Source organism: Microtus ochrogaster, chromosome 4 (genome assembly GCF_000317375.1).
Source record: "Microtus ochrogaster isolate Prairie Vole_2 chromosome 4, MicOch1.0, whole genome shotgun sequence".
NCBI lineage: Eukaryota > Metazoa > Chordata > Mammalia > Rodentia > Cricetidae > Microtus > Microtus ochrogaster.
This window is the reverse complement of record NC_022011.1, coordinates 55,273,706-55,298,962: the sequence shown is the minus strand read 5'-3', so window position 1 is coordinate 55,298,962 and position 25,257 is coordinate 55,273,706. Positions and strand designations below refer to the sequence as shown.

Below are 25,257 nucleotides of genomic sequence, written 5' to 3'. Positions count from 1 at the left end.
AGAGAGAGAGAGAGAGAGAGAGAGAGAGAGAGAGAGAGAGACTCATCCAAGTTTGCTCTACATCCCAAATTTTCTATTCCTTTCCAATAATCTCATCAAATAATGAATACCTCAGGGAATTTATCCTTATGCAAGTAAGCTCTCACTGTTAGTTTTTTTTTTTCCCCCAGGGACAATTAGGTGTACCAGCCAGAAGGCAAGCCTTTAACAGATGAACCTAGTGGGGACACTTTACACCCAAACTTTAACACATAAGATACACTCTGAGCTATGCATCCAAATAGAATAGGGCCCCCCCAAAAAAAAAACAGTACATGCAGTAGAGACAAATTCCAGTGCCCTTATCATTGGCTTCTCAGTCTGCCCCAATTGTCAGCTACATTCCGAAGGTCCAGTTTGGTCCCATGCTCATTCAGTCCCAGTCCAACTGGACTCGGTGAGCTCCCATTAGCTCAGGCACACTGTCTCAGTGGGTGATAGAGAGGGGAGGGCCTTGGACTTTCCACAGGACAGGGTACCCGGCCTTCTCTTAGGACTTGATGGGGTGTGGGGGATGGGGAAGGGGGAAAGGGAGAAAAGTGGGAAAAGAGGAGGAAGTAGAAATTTTGAATGGTATTATTTATAAAGTAATAAAAAATTATTAGAAAAAAGACACACTGTGAGGGTGTAGCAGAACTGTAGCATGCCAACAGATAGTCAAGACTGAATCAGACCTGTATTTTCACAATTTCTAGATAAATATCACTTTCAACCCTCTTTAACTTGACACACACTGATAAAATGTACTAAAATATATATCTACCATTTTTCAGGTGCTTATTAAGTGACTATGTTATTACTACTGCTCAGTAATCATGAGTTCATATTTAAGCCAGGTTTTAGGTTCAATATGTACATATTTTCAGTGTTCATGTTAAAGTAGAGGAAAAAACTATTTCACAAAACATTAGAGCACCTTCTGTGTATATATGACAGTCTGTAGGTTATTAACTAGGAAAATGTCTGTCAAGTCTTTCACATTCCGGTTGCTTCTGTTTGGTTTTGCTGTACCCACTCTGCTGTGATTAAAATTAAAACCTATTCTTCAAAAATGTGTATTCAGGGTGTACTTCTGACTGTCAGAATCAGACATACTGGAGAGCTGCAACAAACTGACCATTTAAAAATATAGGCTCACTTTTTAATTGCCTCAAAATAGATTTATTGTTTTAAAAGAAAATAAAATAAGTACATGGAAAGCTTTAGGTAAACTTTATCCATTAGCTTGTAGAATAGACAAAGATGGAATTACTAGAACATTGTTACCTGAATCTGTAACTGATGTTCTTTGAGGACTCTAAATAAAACCCTATCCTTCTGTATTGTGGAAATTTGATTCCTCTTCAAGCTGATCCAGAAATATAATTCTCTTCATAAAATATGTCTTAAAATTTTTAAGTCTACAGATTCTTTTGAGCAAAGGAAGACAAGTGGAGTAGCCAGGATTTGTAGACACAATACAGAGGCAAAAGATGAAAATACAAGTAACTTCCTTTTGCCCACCCCTAGTTCGTAAGCATAATGTTGCAATACAAATTTTTAAAAATAAAGATGAAGACAGATACTTGTCAAGAGTGATAGCATTGCAGAATTCAATTTGACACTTTCTAAATGTGGATAATGCAAACTTGGAAACTTTCCCCTGACAATTACATCAAAATGACATACAATTTAGAGAGTGTCATTATTGGAGTTTCTCCAGAGCTGGCTTGTTCCTAATTCTCCTCTTCATCAAGGAATTAATCTATTTGTAATTTGTCTTACTTTTAAGAGTCCCTTGATTCTTCTTGGATTAATAAGGAAAAAAATAAAATTTCAAAAACAAAACAGAAGTACTTGGATCCCAGATAGACCAGCTCTAACTAGATTTGTTCCTCTCATCTTCTATAACATTTATGCATTCTCCTACGCCCTTGGGGGGGGGGGATGTGTACCAAAATGCTCATTGAATAATATTATCCCAATTGATGAGAAGTTAACATGAAGTTAATTTTCAGAGGTAAACAATCACCAACAGGAATCTTAAGTGTTCTAGAAAATTGTTATCTTAAAGGTTGTAGCACAGTATTTCATGTAGACCATATGTTCAAATCGGCCTTACTTACTTCTCCGTTCCACTGAGCCAGCATCAATTGTCCCTGCAAAGGACATATTTCACTTTAGTCATTCTTAATTCTCTCTATAAAACAACCATCCCAGATAGTGTCTTTGAGGCACTCTCAAACTTCCTCTAAAATTCACATGCCAAACCACCAGCTGCACTAATTCAGTTTTCATATCTTCCAAGCTTCCACAGAACAGGCCACTGAGCTATGAGCACTCAATGGTTTTTCTAGCCCCAAGTTCAGATACTACTAAAATCCTCTCCCAAAAACATGGTCAGGTCTGTCACAACAATATTCTACTCCTGGTGACAATTAATGGCATAACTAGAATTTCTTGAGATTGGAGTGTTTAGTTTATTTTATAACTTGTCCATCATCCAAGAAAATCAAACTTTCTGAAGTTGAAGTCAAAGTGGCACATTGACTAGTGGCTTGCTTTACATGACTTCTCGGCCTTCCTTCGTATAGCTTCAAATCTACTTACTCAGTTGTGACACTTCTCTCAGTGAGGTGGGCCCACCGACATCAATCATTAATCAATTGTAGTTTTCTGTGATGATCTCCATTTGTTGAAAATAGAAGTTTCTTTTATGAGGGATGGTAGCTACATTTATCTTTGCTTATAAGGACAAGACTTAGCATATAGTAGGGATTTATGGGAGTCTAAAAAGTGTTATCAGTAGATTCTCTTCTAAGATCCATGACTTCAATAACCCAGAGAAGCTGCCTGGTTGTCCAGTACCAAGAATGATTCTCCTGTTGCTGAATGAGCCGTAAGTCTAATTAGAAAGTTTTGGTTGCCACCAACGTGTGAGTGTCCCACATTACATCTTTATGTCAGTAATTGCTGTGTTTCATAGGTGTGACAGCTTGGGTAGAACTGTGTTCTTTTTCTCCTTTAGTAGCTTGTTGGTATTTTCTCAAAGCATACAAACTAGAACTCAGAAAAGATGTTGCTGAGAAGATCATCTGAGATCATATGAGCTCTGTATCCTAAGTATACAGCATCTTCAATAATAGTGGTCCACATACAGCCCTGATAGGCAACAAAGGGCTATAGCAATAATCTATACTGTTTGTAAGTAAATTGAACTATTCTGACCAACCATTTGGAAGAATGTTTCTGGTGCCTGGACTGGAATTTTGCTAGTCTATGGTTCTTTAAAGATAATTCCAAGTGTCTTAATTTCATTTTAGACATATCTCCATATATACTTGCATGTGTATATGTATGTATACAAAAACACTTATGTGTATTTTGTAAGGACCAAGTATATATATATATATATATACACACACACAGACAATAATAATCATCAAAAAGTGGTTATTTGGTATTCCTTCATTCACAATAACCCTCGCTTATGTTAAGTCAACATAAAACTGTTTAGCAAACCAGTTTTCCACTTTTTCTATTGTTACTGGTTGCTGAGGTCTTTCTCTGGAACTCTTACCTCCAAAAAGATTATAAAAGTATTTATTATAATCCATAAATTTTGTATTAGTATTATTATCATTTAAGCATAATTTAAATATAGATTAAGGTGTAATTGAAGTATGTTTATAATTTCAGTAGTACTTATTCAGAATTTCATCTTACTAGGAAATTGATTAGGGATTGTCATTGGAATCTGTTGGGATTAGGTGTTTTACTTCTGGAGCCATTTGTTTAATATTATATCCCTACAGTTACCATAGTTTTATAACATTTCTTTTTTTTTTTTTTTTTTTTTTGTTTTTTAAGACAGGGTTTCTCTGTGGTTTTGGAGCCTGTCCTGGAACTAGCTCTTGTAGACCAGGCTGGTCTCGAACTCACAGAGATCAGCCTGCCTCTGCCTCCCGAGTGCTGGGATTAAAGGCGTGCGCCACCACCGCCCGGCGTATAACATTTCTTTAAAACATATTTAAAGGTTCTCCTGTGTTCTCAAGATGATTTAATTATTCTTTATCATTGATACTTTCTTATATCATTGTAATAATATCTATCTTTTTAAAGGTAGTAATGGGATTGCCGTGGTTAGTGAACCAACTGTGTATAAAGTGAGAGAAAGTGGTCAGTATAATAACTGAGAGTTCAAATCACTGAAGACCGTGACTTTATATTTTTTAGAAGTTGTTCAGTTTCTTTCTGTAATGTTTTGTAATTTTCCTTATGAGAATATATATAAATATCCTTTAAATATGAATGACTCTCATATTCTACTCCTTTTATTTGTTCATACAGCTCTTCTATCATCGGTAGACTCCTTTGTCTCTAAAGAGATACTTATATGTCTCTCTAAATGTTGTTGACAGGACAGTTCTCTAGTTCTTTCTTCCAGAGACATAATTATACAATCATTAACTTCTTTTTTTTTTTTTTTTTTTTTTTTTTCGAGACAGAGTTTCTCTGTGGCTTTGGAGCCTGTCCTGGAACTAGCTCTGTAGACCAGGCTGGTCTCGAACTCATAGAGATCCGCCTGCCTCTGCCTCCCGAGTGCTGGGATTAAAGGCGTGCGCCACCATCGCCTGGCAATCATTAACTTCTTTTATCTCTTCCTAGAAGTATACATATGCAAAAATTAATCCAGTGTTAGAGTGCATAGAGAGGATCCCTGACCTTACCTTTTTGAGTGATCGTATTTGTAGCAGTACCTCCTTGTTTATGAGAAAACCTTTAAGAAATTTAAAATGTGGTAATTATTTTATCATTGTTATCATTATGAACAAAGATAAAATAATTACCGCATTTTTAAAATTTGGGGAACGTCTTTATTATACTACCATTCTATTCTTCTAATTATGATAAAACACTGGATGTAGTGAGAATTGATGATAGTCTGGAGTACTGTAGTGTGAAATGTGTGTGTGTATGCTTGTAGGTGCATGTGTATTATTTTCTCCTCAGTGTTTGCTTAATAAAATCACCAAGCTGTATTTAGTAAATAGTGGTATTATCTGGGTCCCATTCTAGTGACTATGATTTCTGGTATGAGAGAAGGTTTGGGAAGGGCAAATTTTTAGTTTCCTCATTGCTTAATATTTATTGTTAAACTTGACAGTATTTAGAGTCAGTTATGATACAAGGCTTGGAGAATGTCTGGAGAGAATTTTCTTCTTTGGGCACATTTAAGTGAAAAGGGGCACCTAAATATAAATAGTGTATTTCGTGGCCTAGTCATCTGAACTGTATAAATGAAGAGAAAGCTAGCTCAGCACCAACATTCATTCTTTTATTTCTAGAACTTAGGTGCAATGTGATGATGAGCTGATGCCCACTCTTAATAGAATGCTTTCTTTGCCTTGATGGATTGTGAAACCAAAATATACTTCCCTTTCTTCCTTAAAGTTAAATGTAAGATCCTTTGACAGAGCAAATAATTAATACAGAAAACAGGTACCATGAAGTCAGGGGAGTTACTGTGATTAATTTGTTGTTTGTAGGTTTCTGGAACTTATTTAAGGAATCAATATGGAAAAAGGTTTGAAGCCCTAGAATTATGTAAGCAGAAACTAGTGGTTGTTATCTTTGGAGTCTGGAAAACCAGAAAACACAAAGAAGTCAGAGCAGTGAAGGCCCAACTCTTAAGCTGTCAAAGAACAAATTTTTATTGGAAAATGGAATATAGGCCATTTGATTTATGTCCAGGCAAAAAAAAATATGAACTTATTGTTCCTTGTTGTGAACTAATTGAGACTTAATTCAAAAGTGTTGTAAAGTGAAAGGAATCTCTAGCCCCTGAGGGCATTCAAACCATGACATGGCTGCTGGCTGTATTCTCCTTCACAGTGAAAGGGACAAAAAAGACATCGAAGTGTTGATGTTTGGGTAAGAAAAGAAATGCAAGCTACTGAAAAGTTGCAGACCTGATGGGGCAGAAGAAACACTTGCAATTGTTAAAAAATGATTAGGACTCTTGTAGTTTTTGTCTAGGGCTGAAGTCTCAGGTGCTTTATCCTTAATGTCATTCCTGTTTAGGTAGCCAAACAGGTAAAACTATAGGCAACTAAGGAATTCTGAGAGTAGTTGTGGAAGGAGTAAGCTTCCAGTGGCAAAGGAACTCCAGTTGATTATCCAATACCAAAACACCAACACTGAAAACAAATACAAAGTTTATAGTTTGTATATATACAAAGTTTATGTGGAGGATATACATTGTACTAAACGAGCTTTATTAGATAGATAGATAGATAGATAGATAGATAGATAGATAGATAGATAGATAGATAGATAGATAGATAGATAGATGATAGGTAGATAAAAAGATAGAGAGATATAGATATAAATTTAGATATATTGTGGGTGTGCATGCAACAACAATTAAAAAGAGCTCATAAACTTAAAAAGTCCCAAGGTGAAAGTAACATGCAAGGGCTTGGAGGAAGAAAAGAGAAGGGGAAATGGGAAAAGGGTGTAATTATATTATAATCATAAAAAACCCAAATGCCAAAGTTACCAAGACAAATGGAAATTTGTGTTTTATGGGCAAAAGAAATTAAAATGCTTTAGATATTTGTATCAGAAAGAGAGAAGTGATGGCAGGAAGAAGTGGAGGGGAGAGGAGACGAGGGTAAGGGAGGAAAAAGGAAGAGAATGCTCCAACGTGAAATTTAAATGAAATGTAAAAACAAACAAATAAACAAACAAAAACCCATAAACTGGGGATTCTGCTCTAAGAACTGTCCCTTACCAGATACCTAGAGGAATGTTTCCCGGGCAGCAAAACCCAAGACTGATGGAACTAATGGAACAGACCTTCAGGGTCTTGAAGGAACACTTTGCACAACATCCAAAAGGTACTTACTCATGTTGTAAGAATGAAGATGCAAATGAAAACAGAGCATGGAGGCTTAAGCATGGTTTCCTGTTGAGGTTATACAGTGTGTTTGGGGCAGTGGGAACCTGAATAAATGCCATACTGTGGAACTGCAAAGCTGTAGCCTATAATACAGAAAAGAGCCCAGGATATTGAAAACGCTAGGAGTTTCGGATATATGAGATAACCTGGTTCTATGAAGTACAACTGATGAAAGAAAGAGACAGAACAGGGAGGGAGACACAGAGAGGCAGAGACTGAGATACAGAGCTGTTGAGAGACAGAGAGAATGGGAGAATGACAGAATGACACAATTAGGGAATGACAGAAGGAGAATGTATGTCAGATTCAGCACAAACAGATGTACCTACCCTCAAAGGTCTGATTCCATCACCAGGCCCATCTGCAACACACGCAGCTGCAGCTGGCTTTTTCCCTCTCAGATTAGGCTATCCTGTGATCTGGCTTTTTCTTGCTGTGTTACCAATATTCCCTTTTAGGATGGAAAGTTACTGTGTGCTATTGTGTACCAGGTCTTTCTAACATGCTTTTGGTATTATAAGGGTCACAGTTAAAAGATTACTTGATTTGCAGAAGAGAATTTTGAGATTTTTTTTTAAATATTCACTCTCAAAGATTATTGGGACTTTCAACATTAGACTGAATATATTTTGTATAATAGGATGGCCATGCACTTATGGAGATAAGAATTTAACGTTTAATAATAATGTGTTTAAGAGGGGGTTTGTAATTTTAATATTTATTTAAATTTGAAAATATCTAAAATTACTTAGGATACAAACCTTTGGGCTTCTCTCTGTGGGATTTTCTAGAATGGCTTAATGGAAATTCAAACAATCACCCTTTATATGAGGGATGTCATTCCATGGTCTGTGATTCTAGAATACATACAAAGGAGAAGGCTATCACCAAACACCAAACACCATCATCTACTGCTTTCTGCTTCCTACCTACACATACATTGTGATCAGATGTCTCATGTCTCACCTACATTACCATCCCTATCATGGATTATACCCTCATACAGTTTGTCAAGCAAATCTTCCTTTCATTACTGAAGTTGCTTTTATAATATGCCTTATCACGCCAATAATAAATTAGAGAAATATAACTAGTATACCTGGCACATATACATGTGTGCTGTAGTACACCCAATCACGGGATATTTTAAATGTTCTACAAGGCTACATAGTAGTGTTTACATGATTTTCATGTAATCTCATAGCTAAAATTAAGTAACTTGGAAATAAAATTTATATAGTTTTACATAAATCAGTTCATCTTTCCCAATATAATTTTACATGCCTTCAGTGGAAATTCCACTAACGAGATATATTTTGTAAATTAATCTCAAATAATAATTTTGATAAAATAATATAAAAATGAATTTAAATTGCTTTTGAGAAACTCAGAAATCACTAACGTACCTTAGAATTAGGCTACTCTCATATTCTCATCGTCAAGAGTGGACCTTCCTGGAATTGCTGAAAAAAATTTAGGTCACGTTGGAAATTTTCCTTCTGATTCTGATCTTTTCTAAAGTTACATGCATTTTCAAAACATCACCTAAAATAATTTAAACAATGTATGTTAAGAGTCAAATAAAATTAATGTTTATCTAGGGCTGCATTCTAGAGGAGTTTTTTATTGACAAAAAAATATTTGACTGAATTGTTGCGTACCAAATTTCAATTTTTAGTCATTAATTAAATCCCAATATTAGTTGTTTATTTCACTATCAACTAATGTTTGTATTATACTGTATTGTTATTCTTCAGATTATAAATTAGTCTTTAAATAAATAAACTATGAAAAACATAATATAAAGCACCAAGTATAGCTCCTACTGCTGGCATAAGTTAACTTCTGAGTAATCATTAGAAGGCAAACAGGAAGTGTAGGAAGGAAATATAGGCAGTCTTTTTTTTTTCGGAAGAGAATTGCATTTAAATTCTGTCACGAGAATTCTTTCTGTACACTGCTTCAGAGCACTAGCATAATATAAACTCCCGTTTCGTTATTGAGTTCCTCTGTAAGATTGAAGAAATTACTTAAACTTTCTGATGTTTATGTTTCTCCTTTCTTTAAATAAATGCAATAATCATTCATTAAGATATAATGGGAATTGAGAGTGATTGCGTTTATTAAAATGCCTAGCTAGGAGCTGGGCTGAGTTCAGAACAGATATTTACTATTTAATTTTCTAAATTATGCCTAAATCACTTTGCTTTTCACTATCAATTGGAGTTAAAAGTTTACACTGTGCACTTTTGGAATACAGAATAGCAACCATCACCAAGTAACTACTGTTACTTTCAGTTCACTTATTTTAATAGTCTGAAAATGTAAGATTCCCTGTCCAACTCAGATGTGGCTATGCAACTCTGTTCTTCATGGCTATGACACAATATCAGTCATTAATCACATAAAAGACAAAAAAAAGATTCAGAATGCAGTTCTATTGCTTCTAGATCCAAGGGTTCTTTATGTGAGAACATAAAGGAAGAATTTAAAGGAATAAGCCAAGCTGCTCACCTCCTGCTGTACAGAGACCCCTCAGGGAAGATGCTGAGGACAAAATATACTTTTTAGGATTGTAGTGACCAATTCACTCCAAAAAGAACCCAATTCCTAACAACCCTTTAGCTACAGTCACTGCTGATGATAAGTTTGGCACACTCAGGACACAATCACATGGCAATATTTACACTAGATGGGGCCCCAAGCTTTCAGTGGGTGAATTTTTCCAGGAACATATCATATCCCTAATTTAACTATGTCTGAGAAGTTGATCTGCATGTATAAAAGAAAAATATTCCTAAACTGGGATTTCAGTTTATAATTTTGTTATTGAATTTGTATCTTGACCCTTAAGAACATATGTAGTCAGTCTAAGCCACTGATCAAGGGCAGTATTATCACCACACAGTTCATTAGAAATGTGAGTTTAATCCCCATTAACAGGGGAAAGCAATCCAATCCTGCTAAATCATAACCAACATTAGATGCAATTCTAAGAGATTCTACAAAGAGAAGTGAAAGTTTAAAGTTGATGTTGTCCATAGTTAGATTGACACTAGAGAAGTGTAGAAACTCTCATTTCAGTTTATGTTTCTATTGCTTAATTTTTCATGTTAATTTGATCTGAACTTACATATAGTACCAAATCAGGAGTAAAAGTAGATATTTTCTAGTATTTAGCATGCCATTCACTAATACTGAAAATTCATTGGAGTCCTAAACTTGAAAGAGTTTCTGTTGATTTAATGTACAAAGCCTTGTTAATAATTCTCCTTAGACTTCAGGGAATTGTATGAAGATTTGTGTAGAATGAAATCTTTTCAATATTCCTGCTTTGCACACATACTAAGAGGCATTGATATAAGTTGAGCATCCCATTTGAAAGACTAAGTTCTGAAATGGTTCAGTCCTTAAAAGATTATGAGCATGACTTTGTTGCCAAGAGAAGAGAACTTCACACCTAACTACATGTGTTAGACTCGGGTCACAACATAGGAACATTGAAAAGGTTTTATAAAATCTTGTTTTGCAAGAAATTATATATCAATATATGTTTTATTTATATATTATATATTTACTACATTTATATACTATATATGCAGACTCAGGTCACAGCATGGGAGCATTGAAGAAGTTGTATAAATTCTTGTTTATATATAATATATAAATATAGATGTGATATTTTATTAATATATGGCATATATTACTATATGGTATATACTATACATTTATATGGTATATATTGTCAATATTATATAATATATTATGTAAAATAAATGAATTGTATTTTCCTTTGGTAGTCATCCAATAAATACTCCATAATGTTTACATGGGTGTAAAAATCTGAAAACTTTGGAACCATAAAATGCTTCCTATCCTAAACTGTTTGAATAATGCACATCCAACCTACATAATATACAATTTATGAGTGAACCATAGCCAGGACTGACCAATAACATGCAACTAGCAGCAGGGAAAATATGAAACATTGATGAGCAGATTGTTATACATAGATAACATATATTTATAAGCTCTTTGTGAAACAGGACAACATAAATGCTCAGTGATATTACAATAATTTATTTTGTTTCTATGCGTAGAAGCAGAAAGAGAAGTATAGTTTGGGACAATTTTGACAATACTACTGCACACATCACTTGTTGGTTTAATTGCTTTTTAATTCTCCAATGATAATATGGAACAAGTGCAAAGGGCCAAGTGGACTCAAAACTTGAGTTCATTTTCCCCTTGGAATACTTCTCAGTCAGTAACTGAATAGAAATTCCTGAGATGTGATATGGCATGCACTGACATAGCAGTTAGGCTATTGTAAGGATGTCATAATGGAAGCCAACCATGTAAACTCAGGTTCATTCATTGCAGACAAAAAGACTTGTGGACCTCATGAATTCCAGTGTAAGAACAACAACTGTATACCAGATCACTGGCGATGCGATAGCCAGAATGATTGCAGCGATAATTCTGATGAAGAAAACTGCAGTAAGTAAATTTTGCCTCATGACCTTCCATGCCTGACATTCCATTCAATGAACAAGCAGGACGGCATTTTTTTTCTTATTTCTGTTAAAGCAAAATTTGGACCCCTCTGTCCCGACGTTCACATTTTTATACATATATTCACATTTGGTCAGAATGTGCAGAATAAATTGGCCTGATTCTTAAAGGGCAAAATGATTGGGCCGCTTACTCTGGGAGTTATTTTCTTTCTGCTTGCAGAATTGGTAGAAGAGTATCAGGAGGTTTAATACAGCCCATTAGTATGCCATGAAGAAAGCCCTTGATGCAAGTTCATACAATGAGCTGACTGATGTGCAGTCAGCACAACACATATCATTTTTAACGGATGCTATTCATTCCATTTCTGCCTCAATCCGTTCACACTACAAATTCACCCATGAGCATCTTTCAGTGAGTTATCATTTATCCTCTCTGGAGTAGTGAACACCATCTGCATTCAGAATGCTTTTCTCAGAAAATAGAATAACACTGATGGCACCTGCCTGCTGAACTTTTATACAATAAATTTGAAAGCAATAATTATCCAATAATTATATCTTATCACTAAGAGTATCTGTCTTTAAGCATTATTCCTCAGTAAAATTCTTATCACTGCTTTTATGTATAAGTAAAAAGCGATATCACCATGATAAAATGAGAAAATAACCAAATTATATTCGTTAAGTATCTATATTTTTCTCCTTCCTAAAAAGTTTTGATGCAGATAGATATCAGTAATATTATCTGTTAAGAGCAATCATTCCCAGAAGACACTGCCATAATCTACACAGCAATACATTATATGAAGGCATGTAGCTGGTGGAGTGAATCATTTAGATATTCATCCTGCACAACATGTGTTAATGTCTCAATAACTTTTGCAGAAATGACACCCGTGACTGACAATCAAATTATTGGGGATGGCCGGGCGGTGGTGGCGCACGCCTTTAATCCCAGCACTCGGGAGGCAGAGGCAGGCAGATCTCTGTGAGTTCGAGACCAGCCTGGTCTACAGAGCTAGTTCCAGGACAGGCTCCAAAACCACAGAGAAACCCTGTCTCGAAAAACAAAAACAAAAACAATAAAAAAACAAAAACAAAAACAAATTATTGGAGATATCTGACTGTGGCAGCACATAGCAAGCTCTCACTTTTATATACATAATCCTAACGGGTCATTGTTTACAAATGTAAAGATTATTGCATGGATTTATGAGACTGTTAGACTCATTTCATCAACAGTTAAAATCACCTTTATATAAAAGATTCTCAGATATATCCAGTAACTAATATTAAAATTAGATGGATATATGACATAAATAAAAAATAAATTTAAAATACAAGAATTTACATACTTGATACATCAGATATTTTTTAGATTTTCTTGATGTGCTTCATCTTAATTATATAGATGGCAAAGACTCTATTTTGAAGGATACAGAGGACAGCAGGCTGGGTGAGAAGAAACCTTGGAGATATTTCTCCCTTCTTTTCTCCACTCTTCTTGCATTCCCCTCTTTCCTGTGTGTGAATAGAGATTGAATCATGGGACTTAAGTGTCCTTGGTCAATTTGCTACCATGTTTTATTTTTATCTTGCGGTAGAATTTGCAAATTGACCAAATTGGCCCTATACTCACTGTGTTGTCCAAGCAACCCTTAGATTTGTAAACTTCCTGAATCACCATCCAGAGTACCTTGCATGATAATCTCGCTCCACCAGGCCCAGCTAATGAAGACCTTTGTTCACTGAATTGTTGAAATTGTGCAAGAAATTGTCTTATTGCTTCAATACAAAAAAAGAAGAGAAGAATGAGGGTTAAGATAGTTTGTCTGTAAATCAACTGGGATTCCCAATGTGGATGAGTGTTATTGTTCAGACATGGAGAAGTCAGCCAGTGACCAAAGAACTATTCAGACTTCACTAATCACTGAAAACATATCTATTAGAAAGCCGAAAGGAAAATGTCCATTTAAAATAGACAATTACATAAGCTCATAGTAGCATATTTATTCTGCGCTTACTGAATAAGACAAGGAATATTGCATTTTAAAGGAGAAATAACACTGTACAAGAATGAATTAATTATAGTTGGGGCAAAGAAAAAGAAAAACATACGCAAGATGAGCATACATATCAAGACAAGTATTACAGTAGGTTATCATGTTAAATGCATAATGTGTATGAAAATAAAGAGGTCTATACTTGCAGAGATAGTTTTTAAGTTTGGGTGTTTGAAAATTCTACTTTGAAAGAACCAGAAGCGAATAAAACATTTAAGCATTGCAAACACTCACAGTTCTACAGAATCAAAAGTTTTCTATATAGACAAGCTACTTGAAGTTTATTTGAATTTCTAGAGACTTAGCATTGAATCTATATCAAACTATTTATGGTATATACTATACAATAAATGCAACAATTCTCAGTTACTGACACCCATATTAATATAACTTTTGCTGAACATAGAGTAACTGATACTTAGTAGAGAAACTGGAGATTGCATATCTATGCTATGATGTGATATGTGTGGTTTGGAAAGTCGATTTCCTTCTTTAACTTTACTGTCTTGTTTCATCAAGGATGGTTTTAATTACAGTTTCCAATGCTGAGACTGTGCTTTTGCCTCCCTTAATATTGAAGAAAGTAGCCATTCTGTGTGGTGCCCTGCCCCCATGATTCATCAATAACTTAGAAATCCAGGAATCTTCCCAGAAAAAAGAAATGGACCCCGCAGAAGCTTCTTGGTGGGCACCTGGGCAGATTTACAGAAAACATTGTAAGAAGTTCATGTGCTGGGTTCCTATCCACACTTGGGATAGGATTACAGTTTATATGACAGGGAGAATAGGAACAACAGTTTAGTTATTCTATATGAAAGATGGCATTCAGACTTTCTTTACAAATCGGTTATCAGTCAGGGACATTCTCCCCACTGTTGAAGTTCTAATATGCACTGGTAATGCTACCTGGCCATCAATTTGAAAACTGTTCTACTTTATCGGAAAGGCTTAAAGATTTTTTAAACAATTCGAATTTTTAAAGTAACTGGTTTAAATTCATTTGAAAAAAATTTGTTTTCAGCTATCTTAAGATAAGTAAACGTTCTTTGCTACGTAAATGAGGTTTAGAAACATATTACACATCCCGATCCTCAATGGCACATGTATGTAAGAGGAGTTACCATTGTTTCTGTTCATAGATATACGAGCTGACAAATTTCAATTCATGGCAAAAATTACTCAGAATTTCCATTGTTAATTAAAATATTTTCATAGCAAATAGCAGTCTCTCTTCTTTACTGGTGCAACAAATCTATCAATTTAGGACAAAGACTTTATGAAACAAATTGACTGTATAACTACCAAGCAAATGCCTCCAACAGATAGTATAATGTATTTACAATCTTATGTCAACAATTTACAGCTCTCCATACAGCAAAATATGTCAAAGCCTATGAAGCCAATTTAGCACATAGGAAATACGTTTGCTTTGAAATAGAGTAAACACAAGCTATAACAGAAGCAGAAGGAATCCTGCTCACTTCAAGCACATATATGTGAATTTTCCTGTGTAGTTTTTAAGCATTTATCTTATGTTATAACTGTACTTTCTATCTCTATTTTTAAAATTAAAATTATTTTGTTAGCCATCATTGCTAAAAATTGCATATATTGCATCATCATTTCTTTTTTGCTTAGAATAAAACTCTTTGTGCTTACAAAGTCCAATACAATATTATAACTTTTGTGTAGGGTGATGATGAGAACAATTAATTAAAATAGAGATAGGCATGTGTCAAGCAAAAGAAATTCAGCTACCTACTCTCCTGTCATCATTTCTGCAGTCTGTAGAAAGCAAAGTAAACTACACAAGTCTTGGCTATGTAGCTGCTTTGGTTCAACTGAATACTAGTTCTTTCGAATACTTTGCCATTTAGAGTAAAGTTAGAATTCTCTCTATGCCTAAGTTTACTCCATTACATGGAGAAAAGTATGTAAATGCATTATACAGTTGCTTTGAGGTTTGAGCAGTATGTTAGTGCAAGTACTCAGCAATAAATTTACATAATGTCTAATGGCAATTAGATAATTAATGCTTGGCAGTTATTGCTTTTATTAGTGTCAACAGAGTTATTTTCAGAAAAGGAAATATATATATTTATTTATACGCAAACACACACACACACACACACACACACACATACACGGAATAAAAACAAGAAAAAGCATTGCTACTACAATGCCCACTAAACACAGAATCAGAGAGTCCTGTTGGAAACTGTCCATTATGGCCTGCAAATATGATTTAGCAATTAAGAGCACTGACTGCTCATCCAGAGGACAAAGTTTCAATTCTAAGAAGCCACATGACAGCTCACAACTCTCTGTGACAAAACACCAATGCACAAAAAATAAAATAAAACAATCATATATATATATGTAATCAATATATATATATATATATTGGTTCCTGGGGTTTTTGTTTGCTTGTTTTTATTTGTTGTTTTTATTTTGTTTTTCTTTAAGAGAAACTTTGCTGTGAAGGCAAGCTAGCTTATGATTCGCTATACTCGAAAGTTGGACTCGAACTTCGAACTGTAGGTGTAAACTATTAGGCCCAATCCGTTACTTGTTCTCATTCTTCTGAATCGTATTTTGTTTATAGACTAAAGATCATTTACTAAGACATGATCAATTCTAAAGTTGAAAAAACTGATACATATGACATTTCCATAGTTCTTCAAAGTTCCCATTACTAAAATGTAGGAGTTATGACGCCAGCCAAGCCCTGTTAATGCTCAGAGACTTAATAGCTCATAGACAGTGATGTCTAATACAAGACTGTGTTGTGGAATAGCTCGAGCAGAGATATTTCCAACAGAAGGCTTGTTTCTCACCATCATTATGGAGAGCATTCATCTCTATGTACGTGTTCCTCAGGCTGGATATCTATTATTTATTCCTCTTTCATGAGAAGAAGGAAATTATTGCATGGGCCACAAATGCAAAGACAATGAGTGGAAAAATGCTTAAAATATATTTACTCATATAATGCCTGAAAGTGGATGTATGCAATCAAACCATAAGTTAAAATAAAGCATTTTAAGAAGACAGTGATTAGAGAAAACAGAGGCTGACTTTTCTCATCCAAGACTACAAACTGGAGAAGGGTGAGACCCAACTGTCTCACTGATCACTTCCAGAAGTCAAGTTCTGAAATCAGACAGTGGGACAAAACACTTTCCCCTAAGGCTAAAGTGACACCATTAAGGCATGCTGGTTGATTTTAGTCCCATAAGAAATGTGCCCAACTACAATTAAATCAATTGTGAGCAAATTATCAAAATTGACAGAAAATGTATACAGAACAAAACGTAACAATTACAACAACAAATAGGCTGTTTTTGTTGTTGTTTTAGTTTTAGAAAGCCTACCTACCCATTCCTAGTGTTATGCTTATATTCCTTCTTGTCCTATGAACCCTGGATTTTCCATGACAAAATCAGATAAATAAAATCCCTACCATACGTAATTAAAAGTCTATTCTCCTATCATGTTGTTAAATATAATAATGGCTATAGAAAGACAGGAAATGGTTATTAAATATATTAAAATAGCTTAAAACTCTAAATGGAAGACTATGGCACAATATTCTAGCATATAAATTTCCACATTACATTGTACTTTTAAATTATATTTTATTTAATAAAAGCCTATCTTTTAGAGCTTTCAAATTTTTCAACAATTTCTTTTAATGACTTTGAAATTAAATTTGAAAATTAGTATATTCTTTTCCATAGCTTCCTTTGGGGGGTTCCCCCTAAATTATCTCATTGCCTCTGCTTGCCTAACCTCTTTCAGTTTTTCATCACCTCCTCATGTTGCTCAGAATGCAGATGATAAAATACAATTTTACTCCATGCTTTTTTTTTTCTATCTTCAGAGCCCCAGACCTGTACAATGAAAGACTTTCTCTGCAGCAACGGGGACTGTGTTTCATCAAGGTTTTGGTGTGATGGAGAGTTTGACTGTGCAGATGGTTCTGATGAGGTAGGGATCTCTGGGAACACGCACAAAAAAAGGTAAATCAGGTCTTGTACAGGGTTATCATCACTGAAGATAATAAGTGTGACCAAGGAGAATTCTGCAGTGCACCCTGCTCGGGATGACCTAAGATAGTTTTAATTTATGTGTTACGCTGCACAGACCTCACAGAATAACTGTGCTACTTCTGACAACTAAATATAGTGTGTGTTTCTCTCCACTGTTAAATATCTGTTCAGGGAATAGTATGCTTAAAAATTCTCTTCCTGGTGTCCTTGCCATTTGTGGATTTGTTCATAAATTTGCCGGAGTATTTATAGCTCTTACTAATATTTTATGTATTTTAAATATTTTTTTCTTTAGTGGCTCCAGTCTTATAAATTTTACTGTAGGTCATCGATTTTCATGAAACCATGAGTTTCATGAAACCAAGATTTCCTTGGATGATGGATCACAATCCATTTATTATAAGGCCTATGCTTTAGCTGATAATTTCTCTGGACAACTCTGCTAGTTTGAATTGTGTTTAGACTTCCCTGCTATGTATCACATGACTCCATGCAACTTTAAAACTAATCATACTGAAATGATACCAGCTTTTGGATTACATCATATGAAGCAAGTGCAAGAACGATCACTTTGAAAATTTTTCTTAGTTTTTTTTTTTTCATTATGTAAGAGGAAAATAGGGAATGTAAGTAAGCAAAGTAGGGAAAAGGTTTTCAGTGCCTTTCGCGAGTCATTGCTGTTTTACTCACATAGTATTGCTATGGATACATATTGCCTCATCTGCTAATACATGCATTTACTACTCTTAGAAACAATTCCATCAAATAACTGAAGAGGATCCTTCCTAAAGCTTTAGAGGTTTCTGTTTCTAACTTCCCTAAGTATTCCACTGAGTCCCTTTCTGAGAGAGAAACACAACCTGCCTCTACTGTTTGTACAACAGTGCACACAATGTATGGCTTTTCCAGTCTACCCCAACTCTTATAAGGACAGATACTTTTATTTCCTTGCCATTTGGAAAATTCACCCTAATGACAGGTATGAATGTGGTGTTTGAATAAGATTTTGTGTGATTTTTCACCGCAAGAACACAAAAACTTAACCTCAGATTTTGCAAAAGTATCTCAAGAGAAGTTGGAAAATATCCATTTTATTGAAGGACTATTCATAAATCAAAACCTGAACTCTTTCTTAGGATTCTACAAGAAGACTAGTTTACATCAACGAGCCACATACTCATTTTGCATCTATAACTTAAAAATATCTTAGACATTCCTAAGTCAGAAAAATATATCTTATGCAACTTACTGATGCCATGGCAAGTTTTTGATTTTTATTTTTCTTCAGGTACTTCAAACATATTCCTTGAGTCTTATGATTTCTTGTTTTATGTTATTACTAGATGTTCAAAATATATAAAAAACAACAAAATTTAATTTTAGTGTAAATCTTTTCCAAAATATTATTCATGTCAGAGTAAATATATTTACTAATAACTTTCATCTTATTCACTAAGTTCCTGGGCAAGTACTTTCCTGGTAAAATATATTTCCATTTACTAAGTATCATCAAAGCAATGCTCTAAGGAAATTATTCTTTATTATGGTCTTTCCTTCCAGACAGTGTAGTCCACAGCAAATTCTATTTATTTTTCTTTAAAGCCTACAATAACATTTTATTTAATAAAAGACAGTGAAGCAAATGATCCAAAGGAGAACTTAGCACAAAGATATAAAGGATAGTTGCGTAAAGATTTTATTACTAGGAAGTAGAAAAGTTAGGAGAATTGTATTTTTATGTATACATACATAATCAATGTTGATGTGTTCTTAAACATATCTCCTCAAAACAATACAAAATAAAGTTTAAAGCTTGATTTGACTTAATTTAATGTCAATTATATATCTCAGTTGCTTATAGAGAACTATCTTTTAAATTTTTGCTTTATCTGTTTAGGTTTTTTTTTTGTATTGTGTTTGGGGAATGATGATGAACATATGCCACAATATAGATAAGATCAGAGAACACCATGAGAGAGTTTATTCTCTGTTTACCCCATGTGGACTATGGGTATGGATCTTAGGTTGACTGGAAGGAAATACAGCAACAAAATTAAATTTAAAAATAGCAATATGAGATCCTATTTAATATTTCTATTTTTCTAAACTATCTACCTACAAAAATAGTACAACCAAGAGAAATCCAGTAGTAAGTGTTCACAGTGACTTGTACAGATCACTTATTAGAAACTGGGCTACTGTGGGGAATGTGGAATTTTAGATCTGAAAAAAAATTTCATAACATGGAATGTTAGCAACGTCTTAGACTGTAAACACACATATCTAAAAGTCTAGTGAGCACAGGGCATAGAGACAAGCTTGAATGTTTCTTGAGTGACAACAAGAACCAGTACAGTATCTAAAATGTAAGTTATTATGATGGACTGAAACCAAATAAGCACAAAATCCATACATTAATAATAGCACTTAAAAAAATCACAAAAGTCATCTTGGGCTTGCTAAAATATTAATATTGTTCAGAAAATGTAAGTTGTGGCTGGAGAAGTTTTGCCTCAGTAGTTAAAAGCAATTGCTTACAAGTTCCTATCAGTACAGCTTTAAGGGAATCTAACTTTCTCTTTTAGTCTTCATAGAAACTGTATGATAAATACGCAAACATTCATAATATAATCAAAACATTCATCCACATAAAATTAAAACAAATAAATCTTGAGGGGAAAGGCCAGAAGGACTTGGTAAACAAGGATGAATATATCAAAATATATTTATAAACTTCTCAAGGAAAAAAAATTCTAGGAGAGATAATGGAGCTTAAATTTAGAACACACGGATATTATTTAAAGAATGAATAGAATATCTAAATAGTAAATAATTTTTCCACAAAACAGAGAATTCGAAGAAGTTTTATGTAAGTGTAATCTTACCTATAGTCAATAAGCAGACCTACATTGAAACCTCACTTTGCCAAATAATATATTTGATTAACTAAAGATATTTCATGTGGTTTAAATACCCTAGTGGATTATTATTTATGAGACACTGTAAATTTGCCAATGTCATTTTCATGTTAAAATATTTTGGAAATATATGTATGTATATATATTTATATTACATATATATTTATACATGTAAATTTTATATTCATATATATAAATGTGAGAGAATGAAAGAAATGTTAATTGTGAAGTGTTGATGATTTAAACACTTGGTTCATAAGTATAAATTATATATATATATATATATATATATATATATATATATATATATATATATATATATGCTCAGTTGTAAGTCACAACCAGGAAAATACACAACACATAAAAAGCTACAAGCCTACACATTTCATGAATGTAGATACAAAAAACTTTGCCATAATATTTGCAAATAAAATCCAACAGCATGGTAAAAGATTATTCACCATAATTATAGGCATGTGATTAATTATAGTCATGCAAGTATTACTCAATATGTGGAGATCAGTAACAATAATACACTAAGACATAAAATGAAAAAAACTTGATGATTTTTATAAGGACAGGTAAAGAAGTTTAACTAAATTACAACATCCCTTAATTTTAAACACTGAGTAAATTAAGTGTACAATACAAATAACTCAATAATAAAGTCCTCAATAATGAAATCATAGCCTGTTTATGTTCAGAAAAAAACTGGAAGTGTTTTCTGAAACTTAGTGTTAGAGCAGAAGGTTCACTTTCATTCAACAGAGTCTTGAAGTCTTACTTTGTTGGAGATGAATGTTGTCTTTCTGTGCTTTTTAGGTAGTCTTGGTGAACCTGGTACTCTCTACCACAGTACACAGAAATTTACATTAATTGCATTCCTAATGGTACAGAACTCTCCAGTTCTCCAGCATCACTGCTTCCATATGCCTTGTATTTCAAACTATTCTTGAAACATTTAAACTGTCCCAAAGGTAGATCCACTTCTGGTAAAACTTCTTCTCAAAGGCATTCTCTAAAAGATACATGTTTGTTTATCTTGACAATCAATATTTTCTTGTTATTGTAGTTTTGAAAATGATATTTTTATATTGGTCTTTGTGATCATAATATAAGAAATAATCCCCTTTTTTCATTATCACTTATGAAAGTCTCTGGCAAGTAATAATACTTTAATATTTGGGAAAGTATAGAAAGAAAATGTGAATTGTATTGAAGAGAGTCTAATAAATACCTGTCAGCAAATATAAAATGAAAAAATAGGAAAGACAGGTTCCTTCATTAACTAAGGATTAATCTTGAAAGAAGAACAATTATTTACCTCTTTACCCCAGGAATGTCTATAGCTGTGAGCTCCTAAGCCATTTGTAGGAAAGGAAAAAGTACAGATTGTGAAAAATAGAAACTTCTATGCAAGAGAAAAATATTAGTCCACAAAGATGCTTGACCTGTACAGCTTATTCAAACCAATTTTCAAACCATGGAGAGTGAATATCACTCTCGATTATCTCATTCCCCACAAAGATCTGGGAGATTTCCTAAACTATATATTATCCTCTTTGACTTCTAATAAAATCTGTCCGTGAGCAAGCAGAAGTAGCCACAATGACAGACCATTTGCACAGTTATTTAGGAGGAAATACCATAATTGAAAAACTGACTCACAAACTACTAACTGGTAAGAAGATCAGTTCAGAGGAAAAGAGATGAGGCATGAGACAGAACACTAGGAGAAAGATGGATGACAGTGTGAAGTAGACTTCCCTAGGCTTCTTCTTTGTTTCATATGTGTTCCTCCCTGAATATTCAAACGTAGATGAAGTATAAGTTAAAAAAAAACAACTTGAAACAACTTTTATGAGTATGATAGAGGTCCTCAAGAAGGAAACAAATAAATAAACAGTGGAAGGAAATGAATAAGAAAATAGAAATAGAATCAATAAAGAAAAACCAAATCGAGGGAAATCTGAAAATAAAAAAATTAGGAACTCAATTTTGAACCACAGAGGCAAGCTTCACCATTATAATAAAACAGATGGAAGAAGGAATCCTGCCACTGAAAACACAATGTGCATAGATATATTGGTTAAAGGAAAGGAAAAAACAAAATACCCCTAGCACAAAATATCCAAGAAATCTGGGAAAGTATAAAACAACTAAATCTAAGAATAATAGGAATAAGGAAAATAGAAAATGCAGGTCAAAACATAAAATACTTACAACAAAATTCTTAGAATAAATTTTCTTGAAATTAAAGATGTCTATTAATATACAAGAAACATACAGAACACCAAATAGACTGCATAAGAAAAGGAAATCCCTTTCGCACATTATAATCAAAACTATAAATGTACCAAACGAAGAAAGTATCCTATAAGGAAAACCTATAAGGAAAAAAAAAGACCATGAAACATATAAAAGCAGAAGTATTAGTATTACACCTGAATACTGAATGGAGACTCTAAAGGACGAAATAGCTTCGACAAATGTGTTACAGACTTTAATGCCAGCTCACATTATTATGCCCAACAATACTTTCAGGCACAATAGATGAAGAAATTTCATGATCTATCCAAGTTTAAGAAGTATCTATCACAAATCTAGCTTTATAAAAAGTGATAGAAGACAAAGAATGTAAAGACGTTATCTAAAGAAGTTAGCTACGTACAGGGAAAAATAATCTCAGACTAGCTAAATCAAAAGAATGGGAGTACACACAAACACACACCACCACCATCGCCAACAGCAACAAGAAAAACAATAGGAAAAAACCCATTGCAATTTGATAGCTCTCATTCAATGGTGTCATCTTCTTAATAAAAATCCAGAGACTGACACAATTTATGTGAAAACAAGATCCACCCTTATGTTGCATAAAAAGTAAATAAAAAACTAGAAAAAATAACCTAGTCTAGATTCTATCAGTCTTCAAGAAGAGTTAATGCCAATACTTCTCCAAAAATTCTACAGGAAAAAACATATTGGACATTTTCCAACTTATTTTATGAGACCACAGTTACCAATAAATCTAAATCACATAACAACTCAAGAAAGAAAGCAAATTATAGACCAATTTTCCTTTTGAACATATGTGCAAAAATGCTCAATAAAATGCTTGCAAACTTAATCCAATCCATGAACACACCGAAAGGATCAACCACCATATTCAAGTAGCCGTCATACCAGGGATTCAGAGATGGCTCAACATACATAATCAGTAAATGTAATTCACCCTATAAACAAATTAAAATAAAAACACATGGTCATCTCATTAGATATAGAAAAGTCCTTTGACAAAGTCCAACTCTCTTTCATAATATAACCATTAGACAGATTATGGATACAGGGGACATATCTAAATAAAACAAAGTCAGTTTACAGCAAGCATAGCAAATACCAGCTTAAATAAAGAGAAACTCAAATTAATTCCATTAAAATTAGGAAGAAGGCAATGTTATCCAATCTTTCCACACCTATTCATTGTAGTAATTGAAACCTTACCTTGGAAAACAAGACAACTAAAGGAGATCAAGGGGGAAAAACTGGAAAGTATCTTTAGTTTTACGCAATATGATAATATACATAAATTACCTGAAATTTCACAGGAATGTGCAATAGCTGATAAACAAACTCAGTAAAGTAGTTGAATAGAAAATTAACTCACATAAGTCAGTAGCCTTCTTATATACTAATGACAAATGATCTGAGAAAGAAATCAGGGAAAATCACTTCTCACAATAGCCCCCAGATAATATAAAATATTTTGAAGTATCTCTACCTTAGCAAATGAAATAATTGCATGATAAAAACTTTAAGTCTTTGAAGAAACACATTGCAGAAGATGCCAAAAAGTAGGATTATCTTCCATTCTCATTAATCATTGGGATTAACACAGTAAAAATGTTACTAAAAGCAATCTACAGATTTATCAGGGGTAGATCCTGGTTCCACTGCCAGGAACCCCCAGATAGTTCAACCTTCACTACTGTCTCCCACATATGGAGGGCCTAGTTTGGTCCTGTGGAAGCTCCACAGCTGTCAGTCTTAACTGATGGGTTTCCATGAGTTTGGTTCAGCTGTCTCTGTAGATTTCTCCATCACCATCTTGACCTCCCTTGCTTATATTCTCTCTCTCTCTTTGAATTGTTTCCCGGAGCTCACTGTGGTGCTTGGCTATGGATCTCTGCATATAGCTACATCAGTTATTGAATAGTTGGGGTATTCACCAATCTGATTACAGAAGAAGGCCAGTTCGGTCACTCTCTCCAGTATTGCTAGAAGTCTTAGCTGGAGTCATCCTTGTGTATTGTGTATTGGGAATTTTCCTAGCACCAGGTTTCTCCCTAACCCCATAGTAGCTCTCTCTACAATGATTTCTCTTTCATTGTTCTCTTACTCTGCTCCCCCCCCCTCAGTTATCCCATTACCTCATGTTCTCATCTTCCATTTTTCCTCTTTACTGCCCCCAACACATCGCCAGTTTACCTAGGAGATCTCACCTAATTCCCCTTCCCAGGGCGATTCATGTGTACCTCTTAGGGCTTTCCTTGTTACTAGCTTCTCCTGAGCTGTGGATTGAAGTCTAGTTATCCTTTGTTTTATGTCTAATAAGCACTTATGAAAATAAGAACCTACAGTGTTTGTCTTTTTGCTTGGGTTGCCTTGCTGGGGATAAGAAAGATGGCTCAGTGATTACGAGCCCTTGTTGCTGTTTCAGAGGTC

General features: G+C 34.1%; 1 protein-coding gene across 1 annotated transcript in view; it reads left to right on the top strand.

The window, feature by feature from the left end:
• Lrp1b (LDL receptor related protein 1B) overlaps window positions 1–25,257 on the top strand; it is a 1,800,012-nt gene that overhangs the window by 1,650,872 nt on the left and 123,883 nt on the right. The window contains exons 67-68 of the mRNA XM_026778709.1: window positions 11,366–11,482; window positions 17,446–17,552. Coding sequence (XP_026634510.1) covers window positions 11,366–11,482; window positions 17,446–17,552 — 224 coding nt within the window. The remainder of the gene's footprint in view (window positions 1–11,365; window positions 11,483–17,445; window positions 17,553–25,257) is intronic.